The 18,998-nt window shown below is 35.9% G+C and overlaps 1 protein-coding gene across 1 annotated transcript in view; it reads left to right on the forward strand.

Annotated features, from left to right (window-relative positions):
- Nucleotides 1-18,998, forward strand: part of TTC21B (tetratricopeptide repeat domain 21B) — a 72,615-nt gene that overhangs the window by 22,738 nt on the left and 30,879 nt on the right. The window contains exons 12-19 of the mRNA XM_037044556.1: nucleotides 928-1,057; nucleotides 4,625-4,782; nucleotides 6,368-6,592; nucleotides 8,117-8,355; nucleotides 10,618-10,690; nucleotides 11,277-11,387; nucleotides 12,104-12,242; nucleotides 16,248-16,354. Of these exons, the coding sequence (XP_036900451.1) occupies nucleotides 928-1,057; nucleotides 4,625-4,782; nucleotides 6,368-6,592; nucleotides 8,117-8,355; nucleotides 10,618-10,690; nucleotides 11,277-11,387; nucleotides 12,104-12,242; nucleotides 16,248-16,354 (1,182 nt within the window). The remainder of the gene's footprint in view (nucleotides 1-927; nucleotides 1,058-4,624; nucleotides 4,783-6,367; nucleotides 6,593-8,116; nucleotides 8,356-10,617; nucleotides 10,691-11,276; nucleotides 11,388-12,103; nucleotides 12,243-16,247; nucleotides 16,355-18,998) is intronic.

Raw genomic sequence — 18,998 nt, forward strand, 5'->3', positions numbered from 1 at the left:
TTTTGTGTTTTAACATAGTGAGCAGATGTGACACTTTTTTGTCAGTAACAGTGGCTTTGATGGTCAGTAAAGAGGCCATGCTCTAGTTAAGAATATGTATGTGTGCAGTGTAAGGGGGGTGGGGGGTATCGTCCTTCAGGTAAAGGGAACAGCAGTAATAGGGTGTAGGAGGGAGAACGATTGTTCAATATTTAAGTTCTGAGATCACACTCCTAAGTTATGAGTGGATAATTCCTGAGTAAAGATTGGTTTAAAAAAAGAGTAAACAAATGGTCTAGTTCTTTAGTTATATATATATATATATATATATATATATATATATATACACATACATACAATATTCATTATTAATGAAAAGAGAAAAAATGAGGTCCTGTAACGTGCCAAGCAGAAAAGTGGGCATATGAAAATGTGATTCAGTTGGTGCAGTATACATGAGTATGTTCTGCCTTTAGATTCTACTAGGAAAGCAGAGTCTGAATTGTCTAAAACCGACCGTGCATTACCCTGGGGGTAGCGCAGATCATTTGCACGGAGTGAATCCCCAGGCAGGTTTAAAATGAGAACGTCCATTGCCTTGACTCTCAATTTCAACAAGAAACTACCTCTTAGTTATCTTTCCTGTGATCGAATGTCCCTTTCATATCTGATTGAGTAATCATAATAATTTTATAATTACTTTTCAAACAAAGCCGTTATTTATATAGTCTCTTCATAGGTCTCAGAGAAATAAATTAATATTAGTCAAGCAAAGATACTTGACAATAAATAGAATAAGAAAAAATTTTTTAAAATGTGTGGTTTTGGTATTCACATTACAATTAATTGGTGTTTATTTTTACCCAAATGTCATTTTAAGTTTATTTAAATGACCTGCTAAAATAAATAAATAAATAAATAAATGACCTGCTGATTTGTTTTGTGTAGCCTGCAAATCCTGGGCAGCCCCTTTCTCCACTTCTCAGACGTTGCACGTCAGTCCTGGAGACGGTAGTAAGAGCTGTACCAGGTCTTCTGCAAGCTGTCTTCCTGATAGCAAAAGTGAAATATTTGTCGGGTAAGGCATATCTTAAAAGCTTTAAAGAACCTTTATATTATGATATTGATAAAGACAATATAAAGAAACTAAGAATTTCACATATATGGATAATAGTCACATAAAATTCACATTTTACATTTGCACAGATATCTAACTTTTATCTAAAATAAAATTGCATAACTTGCTTAACTACTTAATTCTTTAAAATTTACTATAAACTTTTGTGGTTCAAGTGAATAGTTGGGAACATACAATTCTACCACTTTTTTAAAAGTCCATCACATAGTACCAGGGTCTGCCAGTGATAATTCAGTCGTTAATCTGTAGTTCTTAACTCATCAGCATAACAAAATGTCTCATGTTTACCAGGTTTCAGGTCCTGATGGAATTTCTTAGTTGCTATTTAGTTTCTGTGACTGGTTACATACAGCCATAAATAAAATAGATAAAAGATAGATAGATAGATAGATAGATAGATAGATAGATAGATAACCTCATATTTTTAGGTCACAAACATATGTGTGATATATTCATAAAACAGACTATCATCTGGTACTTACATATGTACCTTTGCTTGCTGAATGTTGTGCTAAATAAATAAGTTTATAAAGTCCTAAGAGACAGGAACCAACTCGAAGGTATTCTCATAAACAGTTCTATCCTATACATAATGGAAAGAGTTAAGAGGTTGACTTCACTAGTTTTTTGGATGGCAGTTTTAACTATCTAAAAAAAAGACCTACATAATCTCAAAAGCTTGTTTCACCTCCAAAGTACTCTGGTGAAGAGAAGTGACTCCATAATACTTTCTGCTAATTAAGTTCTACTATTGAACCACATGATATTTCTATTTTCTTCCCAATTGGAATGAGTAACACCTACTAGTTAATGAAACTAGGACTTTGAATTCAGATTAATTTATTCAACATTTATTATTTACTTTGAAATTTGATATAAATAAGTCTCATTATAGTAATATTTGATTGCCAAATTCTCTAGGGATGAAAGTCTCATGTATTAACCCTTTTTTTTTTCAAAAAGAGAAGCCTGAAATAATTTGAAACTGTGCTGGTGTTGCTGAAATTGTCTAAATTCATCTAGGTTTGTGTATCTTATGTGCAGATCAGCCAAACACTAAGAAGCTGGTGCTTGGAGGTAGAGAAGGGTTTACTGATTTGGCCAAAGCAAGAGGACAGCAGAGTCAAAGTTCTTTATCTTCCCAAAGAAGCAAAAGTAGGGACTTTTGTGCAGCAGGGGAGTAGAGAGGAGGAGTTTTGGGGGAACTGAGAAGCCTGTGTTTCTTCAATCTTAGCACCTATGTAACCAAGTCTTTTGGGCATTAACAGGTGGTCACAACTTTCTTAAGGGCATCCATTCCTTCTTCAAAATAGATTCATGCACTCTCTTTTTGAAGCTAGATTTATCTCCTCCTGCTTGACAAAGAAACAGTGCATCAGCAACTTACTGTTATGTTGTGAGAACAAGGGGTACCAGGCAGGCAGAGCAGGTGGAGTCTGACTACACTGGCGTGCATCTCGGTAGCAGTATTCTTGCTAATTTGCCAACTGCACTAACTACCTGGATCTGGACCAAACTTCACGAGTTAAGGCCGCAATCGTGCATCAGAATGCCCTCACTGTAGACACCAGCACAGTTCAGAGCCACCTGCACTTCTGGCCAGCTGGCTACAAATTTCAGGCTTCCTACAGGGTTTGAGAATTTATAGAATGACTATACTTTCAGTTACAGTTTTATTGTAACAAAGGATATTAATCTGAACCAGCAAAAAGAAGAGATGCACAGGATTAGGTCTGTGTGGGTCCCAAATGTGAAGTTTCCATTGTCCTCTCCCTGTGGGGTCAGGACAGATCAACTTGCCAACACAGCACTGGATGACAATACCTGCAGAACACTAACAGTCACGGAAGCTCACTCAAGGAACGGATTGAATCATGGGCCACTGAGTCAACTCAGTCTCCAGTTTCCCTCCTCCCAGGTCAGGTTGATAGCACTTGGCTCAAAGTGAGGTGGCTGGCCTGAATCCAGAGTTGTCATTATAAACTCAAGGCCCACCTCAAATAACAAAGACATTCCTGTTTGTGAAACTCCGAGATGTAGAGACTCCCTCTTGGGGTCCTTGGAAAAGGGGCAGCTGTGTTCTTCATTGTACGGGACCCTTACAAAAACAGGTCGTCAGAAAGCTATGGCTTTTGTTTTCCTCCAAGAGGAGTTGGACTGCTCTTAGGTAAGAATGTGAGGGTGATGTGGTCCTTGTTTATATGGTGATTTTTCCCAACAGTGATGATCCATTTCCCTATTTTTTATACTTAGTGGCCTTCTAAAGCTAACTCCACATTTTCTGTCCCTTTCTTTAAAAGAAATAAGATTCTGATCTTAATTATTGATACATTCCTCATTTTCTTCTATTTTTCGCAAACCTGGTTCCAATCTGTGTACTTTCCCCCCTGGGTAATAACCTCTTTATTCAGGTTACCCCCTCAACCCTCCTCTCTCCTAAAAGAATATGGGAGTGATAATTCACGTGCAAATTTATTGGCTTAACCTTCCCGTTTCTTTTGTCTGCACAGCTCTGAGTGCTGGATTGCGTCACAATGAAGAATCCAGTATTTGTTATGCTTAATGATTAATGGACAAATTGTGACACTGTATTTCATAATTTCTGTACTACCTCAACCACATTTTTGTCCATTAATCCTGTCTCTAAGGAAAAATGTTTTCTGTTTAAATGCATTTGTACTATAAATAGCTGAGTCTCTGGGAACAGGATGCCCTGACCGTAGCCTTATTTTGTCTGTTGAGGTGGCAGGTAAGTTTAAGGAGAGTAATTGAACAGAAAATTTAGGATCTCTTCTTCCCCAATTCTCCTGGTAAAGTTGAATGTGAAGGTGGCCTGGCTGTTACGTCCCTAAGGCCAACTCATGAGATGGCCAATGCAGGCCCCGTTGTTCAGAGGAAGGGCCTTTCGCACCCTGTCTACCAGCCCAAGGCAGATTCCACACTTCCAGTCACGTTCATCTTGGTCACTTGCTTTTATTTTAAGACTCCCAGATGTATAGTAGGTGTGTTTCCAAAACCTTCACTATTTCAGTTGGTATTTAAAGGCATTTTAAATGTAAAACTCATATTTCTAAATCCCTGGAATATATGCTTATGCTGTTTTGTAATTTTATGGACAGCAATAGCACTTCTAGCCAAGAATGATAACTAAACTAAATTTTCTTTATCTGTTTAAATTTCTGTTTTACAGAACTGACTTTAATGAAATTACAAATAAAAAATTTTGATGAGGAAAATAAATGTACATTTACAGGTCTCTCGTAACAGTGGTGACTGATTCTAATCTCTTACACACTTTCTCTGTTTTGCTCTTCATGACCAAGGTACAGTGACAAGTACACTCTTTTATGCGGACTGAAAAGAAACTAAACCATGGCTTTATGAGCAGAGGACGTTAAGTTCAAACACTGGAACTATCCGTAGACTAACTACTTTCCTTCCTCTTACCTCTCAGATCTCCAGCTCTTAATCACCTCATTTACAATAGTGCCTCGTTTCCCTCATTAGGTGACATTGAAGCAGCTTATAATAACCTGCAGCATTGCCTGGAACACAATTCTTCTTATGCAGATGCTTATCTCCTGATGGCTCAGGTTTATTTGTCTCAGGAAAAATTTAAGTTGTGTTCTCAGTCTCTTGAACTTTGTCTGAGCTATAATTTTAAGGTAAGTATTCCAGACTCAAATGGGTAAGACATATCACCCTCCTCGAATCTTTAGCACATGTTTACAATTATTTTTATTTTAGCCTTTAATATTTTGCTACTTGGAGAGCAAATGGAAGCAACTGTGGTATAGTTTAAAAAAAAACTGTATGGCCCTGGCTGGTGTAGCTCAATGGATTGAGCACGGGCCTGCGAACCACACGATCGCGGTTCGATTCCCAGTCAGGGCACATGCCTGGGTTGCAGGCCAGTTCCCAGCAGGGGACTCATGAGAGGCAACCATACATTGATATTTCTCTCCTTCTCTCCTTCACTTCCTCTCTAAAGATAAATAAATAAAATCTTAAAAAAAAAACTATACCAACTCGGCAGCGAAGACCACCTGTCTCTCTAAACCTCAGTTTTATAAACAACTCATAATACCCTGCAATTATAGTGAGCATTAAGTGCATAGTAAAAGAATGTAAAAATAATTATAAACTATAAAAATGCCAAATATTTTTATGTATAACTTTTCTATTTTATTACCTGTTTTCCTTCTTGGACCTTGGTTTTCAATAACTTTTTTCTAGATTTATCATCAAAGAATGCTTAGGCATTTTGAAACTTAGTATGTGGTCTGAGGATGTAAACACACTACCTTACTATCCAAGATATTTCCTGATGCTTCCCCTATCCCTCAACATTAGGGAAAACCCTGACCTACCTGTAGCCGTGGGGGACTACCTCAAATTTTCACTTGGGTTCACAGGGTCTTGAGCCCTACTGTATGAGAATCAGTCAGTGGATCGGAGAATTCAAGGTCCAAGCAAGTTTTGTACACAATAATACTTGCTTCTTAGGACAGAGGTTCCCAAGACTGGTGGCACAGTTGGACCCCAGGGTAGGTGCTTCACCCTAATCAATCAGAATCTCCAAGAGAAGAGATAAGCAGGAGCAGTTACACAAAGCTCATGGGACTCTAAGGCATAGAACCACTGAGGAGGATTGTAGCTGTTCCAGATGGCGCGTGGCTGCTACTTCGCCTCGTTCTGGATTATCTCCTCTTTGACTCCTTCCTTGCTCATTCTGTTTCTGTGTGCCGTGTCGCTAGCCAGAATAACGACAGAGAAGCTTTGTTCCATGTTACTGAATAGTACCAAAGGGTAAAACCACTGTTTGATGAAAGTATCCTCAAATTTTTAATTTTAAAGTTAAAAAAAGTAAAGGAGGGAACTTTGTTTCTAGAAGTCGAATAACTTTTTATCAGTACCCGAAGTTCCAGATAAAGAAACTCCTTTCCTGAAAACTCAAGTAATTTCTCAGACTGCATTTGCTGGCCTCACAAGTTTTACTTTCGTTTTCTCTTCTGTAGAGGCAGTTAATTAACTGGTTTGTCATCTGGGGAAGCTGGGTAGTGGCAGGTTTCCTGAATTCGGTTTACTGCAATAAAAGATCAGAAAGTTGATAAAAGGACAGAAGTAGACCTTATGTTATGATCACAGGACGTCCTCAAAGATACTGTTGTTGTATTGTTTGATGGGTTCTAGATTATGTGTTGACGTGTAAGCGCTCTATAGAAGTATTTCTGAATATTATTTTTTCAGGTGAGAGAATATCCTTTATATCATTTGATAAAAGCGCAGTCACAAAAGAAAATGGGAGAAATAGCAGAAGCAATTAAAACTCTGCATATGGCAATGAGTTTACCAGGAATGAGGAAAATGGGAGCTTCTTCGAAATCGAAATGCAAAAACACGGAAGTTAATGCAGGCCATCGTTTATCAATCTTCCTTGAGTTGGTAGAGGTTCACCGCTTAAATGGGGAACAGGTAGGTCATGTTGAATTCAATGGCTCAAATCTGAACTTTTTTGTTCAAATTTATACTTATGTTAGTAGGAAATTAAAAAGCTAAATGTATACCCTTAACCAAAGGGTAAAATTTTAAAAATTTAATTCTCATTACTTTTTATAAAATTATGTGCCTTCCACAAATCATGTACGTTTTCCAAACCCCTGAAGTTAAACGTAATTTGCCCTTGGAAGGCATTAAGTATCAGTGTGCATAGGTTGACCACTGTGAAAAGCTATAACATAACATAGCATAACATAACGTAATGTGTAAATAACAATATAATTTAATATGATATCTTAATGAAATGTATTAGTATATACATTATAATATATTTATATAACACTATAATATATGATTACCTTGGCCACCATGAAAGGTAATAATATAATATAGTTATAATTCTGTGAATTCCTAAAAGGATTCACACACACATACACACAAGTATTACCGAAATAAAATGAAAGTACCAACCTGAAATTCTAATAGTTGAGAAAATAAACATTGAATGAATAACAGCTTTGATAAACTCATAGGACAGTCATAAAATCAAATACTTTAAAAAATAATATGAATGGATGGATGGGCAGATGGATAAGCTGATGGATAGACAGTATGTGATTTCAAGAGAATTCAAGAAAATAAATTTAATGTCATTGATACCTGATTTTTTATTAATTTTCATATTTCAGTAGAAGGTTAGAAGGCTCTATATAGATACTTGTCAAATCTCAATTTCTATTTCACTAGTAAGTTAACATAAAATACATTTAAATAAGAACCAGTTCTACCATAAATAGTTGACTTGAAAGTACACTATTTTTTTCACATTTCTGAAATTTGAATGTTTTATAATCTCTAGGGTTGAGATGAATCTTAAATGGCGTTTTAGATTCACTGAGGTATAATTTTGGAACTAAGGTAATATACTCACCTGAGGTATAACAGAAATGATGTCCTAGCAGAGAGGACAAAGTAGTTGGCTGCTGAATGAAGAGCGACTGGGCGCCGTGGGTGACCGGCCCAGGTCCCATCAACGAGGCAGTAGTGGACATGGCTAAGAATTTAGACTTTGGAGGGAGGCTGCCTGAGTTTGAACTCGGGTTCTATAATTTGTTAACTTCTTAACTCTCTAAACCTCAATTTTCTTACTGCAAGATAGGGGTTATAAAAGTAAATACCTTACTGGATGTGGTTTTTTTTTTTTTTTTTTTTGAGAATTAAATAGGTGCAAAATAAATGTTTATCAAATTATCGTAGTGCTGACTCTTGTGTAGCGACTGGTATGTCTCATTTATGAAAACACTTTTCAGCTAACAAATGTTTATATGTCATCTGAATTTGGTTTCTGAGTTTAATTTTAAATTTCTGTGCTTTTCAAATCAGTATTGCATGAATATCATAACCATCCTCCCATTTATTGTTCATTTTTTAGTAGAAAATCCTCATTTCTGGTGTAATTTGTTGAATATTTTGAATGTTATTCTAATTGCATTCTTATAGCATGAGGCCGCAAAAGTGTTACAAGATGCCATCCACGAATTTGCTGGGACGTCTGAAGAATTGCGTGTTACTATTGCTAATACTGACCTAGCTCTGGCCCACGGAGATGTTGAGCGGGCTTTAGGCATGCTTCGGAACATCACAGCCGAACAGACTTATTTCATAGAAGCCAAAGAAAAGATGGCAGATATTTACCTGAAGCATAGAAAAGAGAAAATGTTATATATCACTTGTTATAGGTAAATGACTACTTTAGCCCATTATATTTTGATACATTTACCTTCTACATTAATTCTCAAATTTACGTTTTACTTATAACTACTTTATGGGTACTTGATAGATCCTTGCCTTCAGGTTCTCGCTTCCATGCCCTACGACCAACCACAATCACTCCAACCAAGTTGTTCACTGTCCCAAAGCATAAAACTCAGTCATTGTGATCACTTCAACCTGTGGCTGACTCTGATTTCTGAGCTCTCCTCCTCACTGGATGTTATTTTTAGACACTGAGTCTTCCTGTTCAGAGAGAGAAAAAGCAACAGTTACATATATTTTAATAACTTAAGAAAATTATGTAATATAACAACTGTTTAGGGGCCAGATGGTCATGTTTAATTATTAATGTAATAGTTACAGCAAAAGGAAATTACGGCTTAGTACACACCACACTAAGGTGTGGGTTACAAATTTTCCTTGGTGAAAGGACAGGGGTTTTAAAAGTTACATTCCGAGCCCTTAGGAGTTACTGGGACACACCCCCCCCACACACACAAACAAACATACACACTCAGGTTGCTCTTACTCTTCTCCCTAAACAACAAGATAAACATACAAGCACACGCTGCACATAAGAGAAAAATTAAAGTTTTTATCTCTTGAGAACATAGTAAAAGGCTGATGACGGAAGTCATCAATCCAAGCCAAACGGGTTCATCTATGTTATGTAAATATCAAAGCTCAGAAATCTCACATTCTCTGCAGGTGCTGAGTGATTCAACGAAATTGAGCAGCAGCCCTGTATAGATGGGTGAACTGGAATTCCTCCGTTGTATTTTCTAGGATGTTTCCCAAAAATCAGCATTGTGATCTCCAGTGATGAAAGTATTTTCAAGTAGGGTTGCTTTGTTTGAATGCAGGTTAATGCAGCAGTTAAAAGCATAAGTTTTTTGGGACAGATCTGACATATTAGTTGTAGACCTAAACTCAGCATGATCTATAAATTCAGAATAATAATTACCTTTCTTATAGAATTTTTGACAATGAAATGAGGTATTGTATGTGATTTAGCATCACATTATTACTGTATTAACTTTGGTATTTTGACCTTTGGTAGTTCAATTTTACGGGTAAAAAATAAACAGCAAGTATTGAAGTAGAAGATAGCATATATCTTTTAAGGTAACTCATTTCAGCACCTGATTAAGCCACAAATATCAGTGTTCAAGACACATAAGACAGTAAGTGGTCCCCCGCTGCCAGCCTATCATTGTTTGGTACCTTTATTCCACATCATTTCAAAATTAAACATTGTAGGAAATATATGAGATTTGTCTAAAAAGTATCTCGCTGTGTAATATGGAAAATAGAGACATTTACTGAAGAACATACAAGATTCAAGAAACATTGTAAATAGGACAATGATGCCTAGGTCCCCTTCAAGGTAGAGGTAAGCACCTTAGGACCTCACACAGGTCTCCCAATCTCCATTGGCTGCCCTGTCATATTTTCCTGAATCTCGTCAATGGTCTGAAATCTCTTTCCTTTCAAAGGTGATTTTAGTTTTGAGAAAAGCCAGAAGTCCCAGGTCACCAAATCTGGGTTGTAGCAGGGCTGAGTCACCTGGGTGATTTGACGTTTTACAAAAAGTCTCTGCACAAGATGACATATCAGTCTTTGACATGATGCATAAGTGGGCACATTGTTGTGATGAAGCTGCCCATCACCAGTTGCCCATGGCTGTGGCCTTCTGAATTATCCGAATAGTTTGTGTGGAGGAATATGTCAAGCCTAATGCAAAATTTCATGTACAGTCATTGCTCTGCTCAGTCATTCTGCATGCGGTGACCACACAGTACGCATGCTCACTCAACATCATCTACTGCCCCCACTGACTAGTACAGTGAAGTCATCATTGTTCACACATGCGCATTCCAGTCCACTCTCCTTGGCTGCCAGGTTACATTGATGTCTCACAAACCATTCTCATTATATTAACAATGGTTGGAATTTTTCCTGACAGTGTATTTCTGGATAGAATGTATCCACTTTTGTGTACTGTTTTCTGCATTTCAGAAAATGCAAAGATTTAATGAAAAAAACGAGTGATTTAGCATGAACAGTCTGGGTGTGGGTATGGTTGGGTTTTTCCCCCAATATTACAATGTTGACTATGTTGAAGGCACTCTGAAGGGGGTTGGGTTAATTGAATAAGCAAGTTTACCCCTTATTGTTTAGAGGATATTTGTATTCAATATACTAAATAGAGTTGGTCTGGTTTCCAGAGAAATTGCTGAGAGAATGCCCAGCCCTCGTTCTTTTCTTCTCCTTGGAGACGCGTACATGAATATTCAAGAGGTAAAGTTTCTGATGCTACTGAACTTAGGCCTTAAAAAATTTCTTTGTGGTTAGTATAACATCCTATTAAAAGGAATTTGGTTTTTTTATGAATACTTAATGAAAGGAGACAACCATTACAATAAAAAGTGTTTTTCTTTTCAAATTCAGATCCAATAATTCAACACTGTTGTTATTTAAAATATAGATAATATCAGAAGCAAGCTAAGAGTCTTCTCTAAACAGGAGGGTGAAGAAAACTGTTGACTCTGATGGTGTTTTCTTTAAAGGAAAGCAGTCTTCTGACTACCTGGCTTTTATGAAGGCAGCCAGAAATGAAGAGTCGAGAAGCCGTCTCTTAGTTCTCGCATTATTATTTATGAAGACAGGGAGCAATTAATGGGAGGGAGAGGAAGGGTTGTCCTGATTACTTATATCTGTTCTAGTAACTGTCATTTCTCTGAAATTATTAAGGTTTCTGCACTTAAACATGTGCTTTATTAGTCTAAGTATTCTAAATGAAAACATTACGTAAATGAATGTCACTGTCAGTGGGACCCAGCCAGGCTGGTTGCTCACTGCCTGCTTTTCCATCTGTCAACATCAGCCTGAAGAAGCCATAGTAGCATATGAGCAAGCACTGAATCAAAACCCAAAAGATGGAACACTGGCAAGCAAAATTGGGAAAGCACTTGTGAAAACTCATAACTATTCAAAGGTAAGTACTTTGTACGTTAAAATCTATCTATTGGATCAAGTTTTTCAAACTTTGCTCCGTGAGAGGCCCCTTAGCAAGTGAGGTTTGTATCTTGATGGTAGAAAGTCTCCAAATCATGTCACAGACTATAATTTGTGCTAAGGGCTTTCCATTATGTCACATTCCTGCTCACTGCATTTTGGAAAGACTGTTTGAACCAAAGTTTACTTCAGGATTCATCTCACACGTAAATTCTTATCACTAAATCAGTTACGATAAACCTGCTATTGTTAACATCTCTTGTGTTATATGGAAAAGCATAATAGGTATCCTTCCTGCTGAATGAATTTTGTAAGCCAGGTACTTTGAGGGCTGGGTTTGCTTTTCCCATAGTAGAGATATTTTTGCTCTAGTCCTGTTAACTATTGAAAATATACACAACAGCTAAAAAAATATTTGCATTTGATAAAGTTTATTAGCTTCTGGGCTAAAACCAGAAAAAAAAAATATTGCCAAGCACTGTTTTTCAGCTACTCATTCAACAAATGCTGGTTGTCTTGTATGATGTTTGATCCTCTAAGAAAATGGTATACTTAACTGATAGTGCAGATACATGCCTAGGTGCCTCCTTGGTTATTTTCAATTACATATATATTTTAAATCTGTGTATTAAGAACCTAAGCTTAAATGTCATTCGCTTTGCCCTTTTTTCCTAACTAAAATGGGATTTTGTTTAGGCAATCACTTACTATGAAGCTGCACTGAAAAATGGACAACAGAATTATCTTTGCTATGACCTGGCCGAACTGTTATTAAAATTGAAATGGTATGACAAAGCAGAGAAAGTTCTTCAGCATGCACTAGCTCATGAACCGGGTATGGTAGTCTTCCTGATTTGAAAGAAATCTATAACTGATATATCTGATCATTTTTTAAAATATTATATAAGTGTATTTTTGTGTTCCCAGTATTTTCTAGATGACATTGGTTATATCATTGACCAGAATGTCCCTCTACCAAAATAAGACACTTGAAAAATCTATAACAGATTTATGAAATAGTTAAGTGTGTTATAGAAAGATACTTTACTTTCCAAAATAATGGAAAGGAATGTTCTTTTAACTGCAACTGTGACTGCTGATAAACAAGTAAACACTTTCATAAGGTTTTTTAAAAAGTTCACTATGAAAGAATATAATGTGTAAGGCTCTGGTTTCTCCTGTGAATTCTAACTTGTCCTGTTCTCAAACTGTCTCCCTGGAAGTAACCATTTTTGTGTTTTAATGTATATTTCATCTTTATGTAAATATATAAGTGTAATATACATAATTTTCTTTTTTCAAAATCTGTCATTCTTCTGGTTCTGTAATGTTTTCACATGCAGTATGTCACAGAGATAGTCTGATGTTAGGACATTCACATCACTCTATCTACTGGCAGCATACTATGATATAACCCCATAAATTACTTAATTTTCCCCCGGTTATTGCACATTAAATTTGTTCTCAAATCTTTTGGTAGTATAAACCATGGTACAATGAACGTTCTTGTATCTCATTTGTTGATATACACTTATATTTCTTAAGAGCAAGATGTTAAGTGAAAGGGTATGTACATTTAAAATTTAATTGGATACTATCAAATTACCTTATTACAAGCTTGTACAAACTTACTTTTTCAAGATCTTTATTTTGACTAAAATCTGGTACTTGGTCATTGTCAAAATTTAGAGATTAGAGAAGTGAGTGAAAGTTGTGTCCTCTCCTGCTCTCCAGAGAAAACCACGTGTAACAACTTGGTATCGTCCCCACCCGCCTCCCTGCCCCCATCTCTCCTTATCTCTTTCTCACACACAATTACCTACTACTCATGTGCTACTGAAATGGGATCATAGTACACTGGTAGGTTTGCAGTATACATTTTTCATTTAATAACTTGTATCCTTTTTGGCAAATATAGCTCTTCTTTATTTTTTTAGCGTAGGTATTCTATCATACATTGACATCATAATTTATTTAGTGAATCCACTATTGATAGATATTTAAACTAAAAAAAAATTGGCCCTGGCCGGTGTGGCTCAGTTGGTTGGGCTCCTCCTGCAAACTGAAAGGTCGCAAGTTTGATTCTCAGGGCACATGCCTAGGTTGTGAGTTCTGTCCTCGGTCAGGGCATGTGTGAAAGGCAGCCCATCAATGTTTCTCTCTCTCTCTCTCTTTCCTTCCCTCCCCCTCTTTGTAAAGTCAATAAGCATGTCCTCAAGTGAGGATAAAAAAATAAAAAATAAATAAATTGAAGAAAAGTTGGAAACAATACTGAGACAGAATTCTTGTTTATATACCACTGTGCACTTCCTGGAATTGAATCTCACCACATTGTTTTTTCTTAAGGACGTAATTGTCACAACATAATGTAAAATTAATTATAGAAAAAAACTTCTAATTTGCATTTTTCTTGGCTAAGTTTAGGCATTATTTTATATCAATAGATCATATTTTATTCTAGGAATTGTATGTTCTTTGTCTAGAATTATCTATCCTTTGTCTTTAATTCTTTACCTATCATTTATTGATCTTTTACCTAGTACTCATGTTGCTGATGTTTTCTTCCATGCTGTCCTTTCTTTATCACACTTATCATTTCCTTTGTCAAATAGAACATATAATTTTTATATATAATACCTCCCACTCTTTTCCTTTTCTGACTTCTGAATTTCTTGTCATGGTCAGAAAAGCTTTTCTGATCCCAATGTTATAAAAAAAATCTACTAATATTTTTTGGAATTTTTTGCACATATTTTTAATTTTTATAATGAACTTGAATCCACGTAACAATTCTTACAAGCTATATAGTTTTTCAAATGGATAGCCAGCTACTTCAGTTCAGTTATTGAAATACCATCTTTATCATATAATAAAGTTTTTTTATATATGACTCTGATTCTTGGAACTTTTCTTTGTTGTACTGAGTTATTTTCTTTCTTTTGCCAATACCATGTTCATTGTAGCTTTAAAATTCATTTGGATACATGATAAAGTAATCCTTCTCTAAATGTTCTAACATTTCAAAATTGAAGTTTTAATTTAACTTGGATGAAGTTGGTGCTTAAATTCTACTAATTTTGAATGCATTTACTATATGAAGTGTTATTGATTCCATAAAAGTATTTGCAAGGGTCTGTCAGGCTTTGCTTAAAACACTAAAGATGCCCTTAAATGTGGATTTTTGAAAAGGTTTTGGAGAAGGGGAGATTCAAGTAGCATGTTTTGCCTATACTGGGTGTAAGTGTATTATACTAATGTAATATAATAAATACTTTCAATTTAACAAGTCTTTGCTGAACACGCCCTATGCTGTATTTAAATACCATTGTGTGTGTTTCATTATATATTATTTCATGAATACTCTTACTACTTTTTGAGGCAAATGTAATTTTCCCCATTTTTAAATTAGCAATCAAAACTGAGTATTGTGGATGTGCCCAGGTTCACCTAGCTGATAGATAGCCCTTGGGTTTTAATAAACATCTTAAAGTTAGCATGTCTAAAATCACATTCCTAATCTGCTTCCCCAAATCTGTTGTACATGGAGCCTTGTTCATCTCAATAAGTTCATCCTTCATTGCAGTTGATAAGAGCCAGAATCCTTGCCTTCACCCTGTCCTTGAAATCTTCTTGACTCTACCTTCCAAATATGTTCTGATTCTTACCACGTGTCACTGTTTCTACTGCTTTCACCCTTGTCCAAGCCACCACCGTCCCTTACGGGGGTTAGGACAGTAGCCTCCCAGCTGGTCTCCCTGTTTCACCCACACACCCCACACCCCCTGCCACGGCCTTTCTCAACCAACCAGTGTCATGGAGCCTCTTAAACCGTGTACATCCGATTATGTCTGTTCAAGCCCCCCTGTGTCCCATTTCCCTCAGAGTTAAGCCAAAGACTGCGAAGTGGGTTATGTGGCCCTTCACACATGCTCCGTTGCTCCTCGGACCTCTCCTTCGCCCCTGCTCTCTCCAGGGTTGTTGCCTCCTTCTTCCTTGAGCCACCTGGGGGCTTTCCTTACCTATCAATGAGCAATAGCCAAACCTGCCTCGGGTTGGCATTTCAAAGGAATAATTTATATAAGACCACTTCCAACAGATTGAGGCACAGACCATGTGCTTGATAAATCATGAAACAAACATTTCTGTTAACTATCTAAAGTTTTCTTTACTGCACTTAGATCACAGAGTTATGATATTTAAGTTGTGCTTACCACATACCAGACTCTTCATTGCTTTTCATGTTAATTTATTTCTTACTTAATATATTTAAAGATCTTACAACAACCCTGTGAGATAGCTACTATCATCTTCCCTCTTCTCAGGTGGAAAGGAGACACAGAAACATTAAGTGCCTTGTTTAGCTTAAATAGCTAGGAAATGAAATAGTGAAATTTGAAACCAGACTGGTTGGCATCACATTAGTGTTCTTCGTGACTGACTATGCTTTATTGCTTGTCAAATATTTATTATTTTAAAAACAGCAGTTTCTTCTTCATTGCATGAAGCAACCATATCGTTTTAATGACTTCAGTAAAAGATATTTTTATAAAACTTCAGAATAAAAATTGAAATTATTTTCTGAGTTATTACATTGTTATTTCTAAATATATATCTAAGAAAACCCCCCAGTTGTTATCCAGTTCTCTAGTGTTTCTTCCAGCTGCTTTTTAATCCCATTGTTTTGTAATTTGGCCATTCTTCACTTTTTAGCTGACTGAAAATTTTTAACTTTATTCACTATTTTTCAAAATCCACTAAATACCACTTTTTAAAACTGGTAGAAAATGCAAATGTTTCTTTAAAATTAATATTTTCCCCAATGTTTTCAATTCTTTCATAGTAAGTGAACTGTCAGCTCTCATGGAAGATGGACGTTCTCAAGTTCTTCTAGCAAAAGTTTATAGTAAAATGGAACGACCTGGTGATGCAATCGCTTCATTGCAACAGGTAAATGCATTTGTCGGTGAGTGTGGGTGTGGGGTGGGGGGTAGGTGCAGAAGGAAATGTGCCACATCTGAGAGTAAAGCCATCCATTGACCCATCAGTCACAGGAAATAAGTCAAATCGGAAATAAGGTTTGAATACCTTTGGATTGTACTCTTTAAGTATATCATTGCTAATTATTATAATAAATAGGGAAGTTGGTATTTTTTCCTATTTTACACCTGAGGAAGCTTGTTTTAAAAGCTCACAGGATTGGTGTCATAGGCAGGATTGGAGGTTGGTTTTATTTTTCTTGTATCCTCTTTAATTTCTTTCAATATTTTGTGGTTTTCATGGTAGGGATTTTACACACTTCTAATTTGAGGTATTCCCTAAGTAGCTGATGTTTTTAGATGATTTTTCAACTTCTAGTTTGCTAACGGTCTTTTTAGAAATTAAATTTTATCTTAATTCACTTTCCTCATCCATCAGGATGGTCATGTGACTCCTCCCTTTTTTTTCTGTTAATATGGTGTACTAAATTGACTGATTTTTTAAATGTGAGGTCACCCCTATATTTGTGAAATATATGGGACTTTTTTGTAATTTTTAAGCAATATTGCTTGAATTTAAAGACATTAGCTAATATGTTGTTCAAGATTTATACAACTGTGTTCATGAGGAAAATTGGTCTATAAACTGATGCTATTTTAAAATCTTTGGGAACTCAATGCATCTCTGAAGGAAGATTTTTCTTATGGATCTAACATCCGTAGTAGATCTCAGACTGATCATTTTAAAATTTCTTCTTATGTTAGTTTAGGTAGCTATATTTTTAAAGTAGTTTTTCACTTCACTAAATTGTCAAATTCATTGATGTATTTGTTCATTTTATTTTATCTTTTGAATGTCTGGAAATGCTGTAGAAATGTCCTCTTTGGGGTCCTAATACTGGTAATTTTATTTTCCTTCTATTTTTAATCATTTATGCCAGGGGTTTATTATCATACTGTTTTCAAAGGACCAACTTTTGCCTTTTCTAGCTTCATTAAATGTTTGCTTTTTGCCTCATTTATTATTTTTTTCTACTTTCTTTTGATTTGGTTTGCTGATCTTTTTCTAGAATATCCATGTTATTTAGGTAGTAAATGGGCTGGGTTAGCTTTTATTCTTTTCTTATTCATTAAAGGTGTTAAATTTCTCTCCAAGCACTGCTTTTGCTACATCCCACAAATTTATTACTACCCAGTTTATGATATTTTCTCATTTCTACTTTGATTACTTCTTTGACCCATGGGTTATTTCAAAGTTTAGTGTTTAATTTCCAGGCAATTCCAATCTTCTTGTTACCTTTTGATACTGATTTGTACTTTAATTCCACTGTGGTCAAAGGCATGCTTTGAATGACTTAGTTCTTTGAAATTGTTAAAACTTGCTTTATGCTCTACATTTGAATCAGTTTTGGTAAAGGTTCTGCGTGGGTTTGAATAATGTGTTTCTGGCATTACTGAGTTCAACACATGTCTTGTAGGTCAAGTTTGTTCATTGAATTCCCCCACATCTTTTTTGAGCTTGAAGTAGAACATAGAGCATCTCATTGTTTTTGCTTTCCAGAATACCACACTACTTGCCATCTTTTGACCTCATTTTCATGAACCCAGAAGAGTTTTGTATCCTTCAACTAATTTATTGAGTGTTTTGGTTTTGAACTTTAGCTAACAGAAGTTCCTATATGTATAGTGACCTGTGTTTCCATGGCAATGTTCAATCACATTTTTATTCTAGTTGTTAATGATTCGAACTTGAACCATTTTATTTCTGCGATACCCATTTAGGCTTAAAATTTTATTGAAGTATGTAATCTTCAACAGCGCTAATATCTTAACCTTGATTGTTAGTATGTTTTATTCCTATAATTTAATTACATGAGAGAGAATTGCACCTAACCCTTGATTAGCTCCCATTAGCTACAAGGGAAGGATGATTTTGGTAAATTTACACTTTTAAAACATTTTAGAAGTAAATTTGGCTTATTTTATCCCTTTATAAATAATAGTCCCAGCTGCCCTATTTCCACGAGCCTCTGTGTCATAGCAGCGGACACATCCAGCAGCACGAAGAAAAGAACAAACGGTGTACCGTGGCCAGACCACGCCAACAAAGCAGGTCTACACAGTTAGAAGCTTCTATGTTATGATATGAGGATTGTTCATCTTTAATAAAAGTTGAAGAGCCATCCAATTTTCCCAGCTATAACATTCTGTGTATTCTGAGCTCCAGAAAGACATATCTTGAAATATAATTCTAACAGAAACTTACAAGTATAATCAAAGTTTTGACACTTTAAATTCACTTACTGAACACCTATTTATTGTGCTTAATTTTCCACATTAGCGAATTTAGGAATTCCATCATAGTGTGTTTTTGTACGGCTGCTAAACTTTTCCGCAGTGACAGAATACAGTAAATTTAGGGAAATCCCAGTCTTACTCATTTCGCTTCCACAAAATGTCAGTCTTCTGCAATAACTCCATGTTTCTCCATCCCGCTCTGCCATCTTTCCCACCTTATCTGTCCCTCATGCTTGTGTAGGTTCCTCAGGAGCCTCCTACCGGATCCCCATCCTCTTTTTTTAAAATACTTGTTTTATTTTTTTTAAGATTTTATT

Source organism: Sturnira hondurensis, unplaced genomic scaffold (genome assembly GCF_014824575.4).
Source record: "Sturnira hondurensis isolate 20B ecotype Veracruz unplaced genomic scaffold, ASM1482457v3 Scaffold0004136, whole genome shotgun sequence".
Lineage (NCBI taxonomy): Eukaryota > Metazoa > Chordata > Mammalia > Chiroptera > Phyllostomidae > Sturnira > Sturnira hondurensis.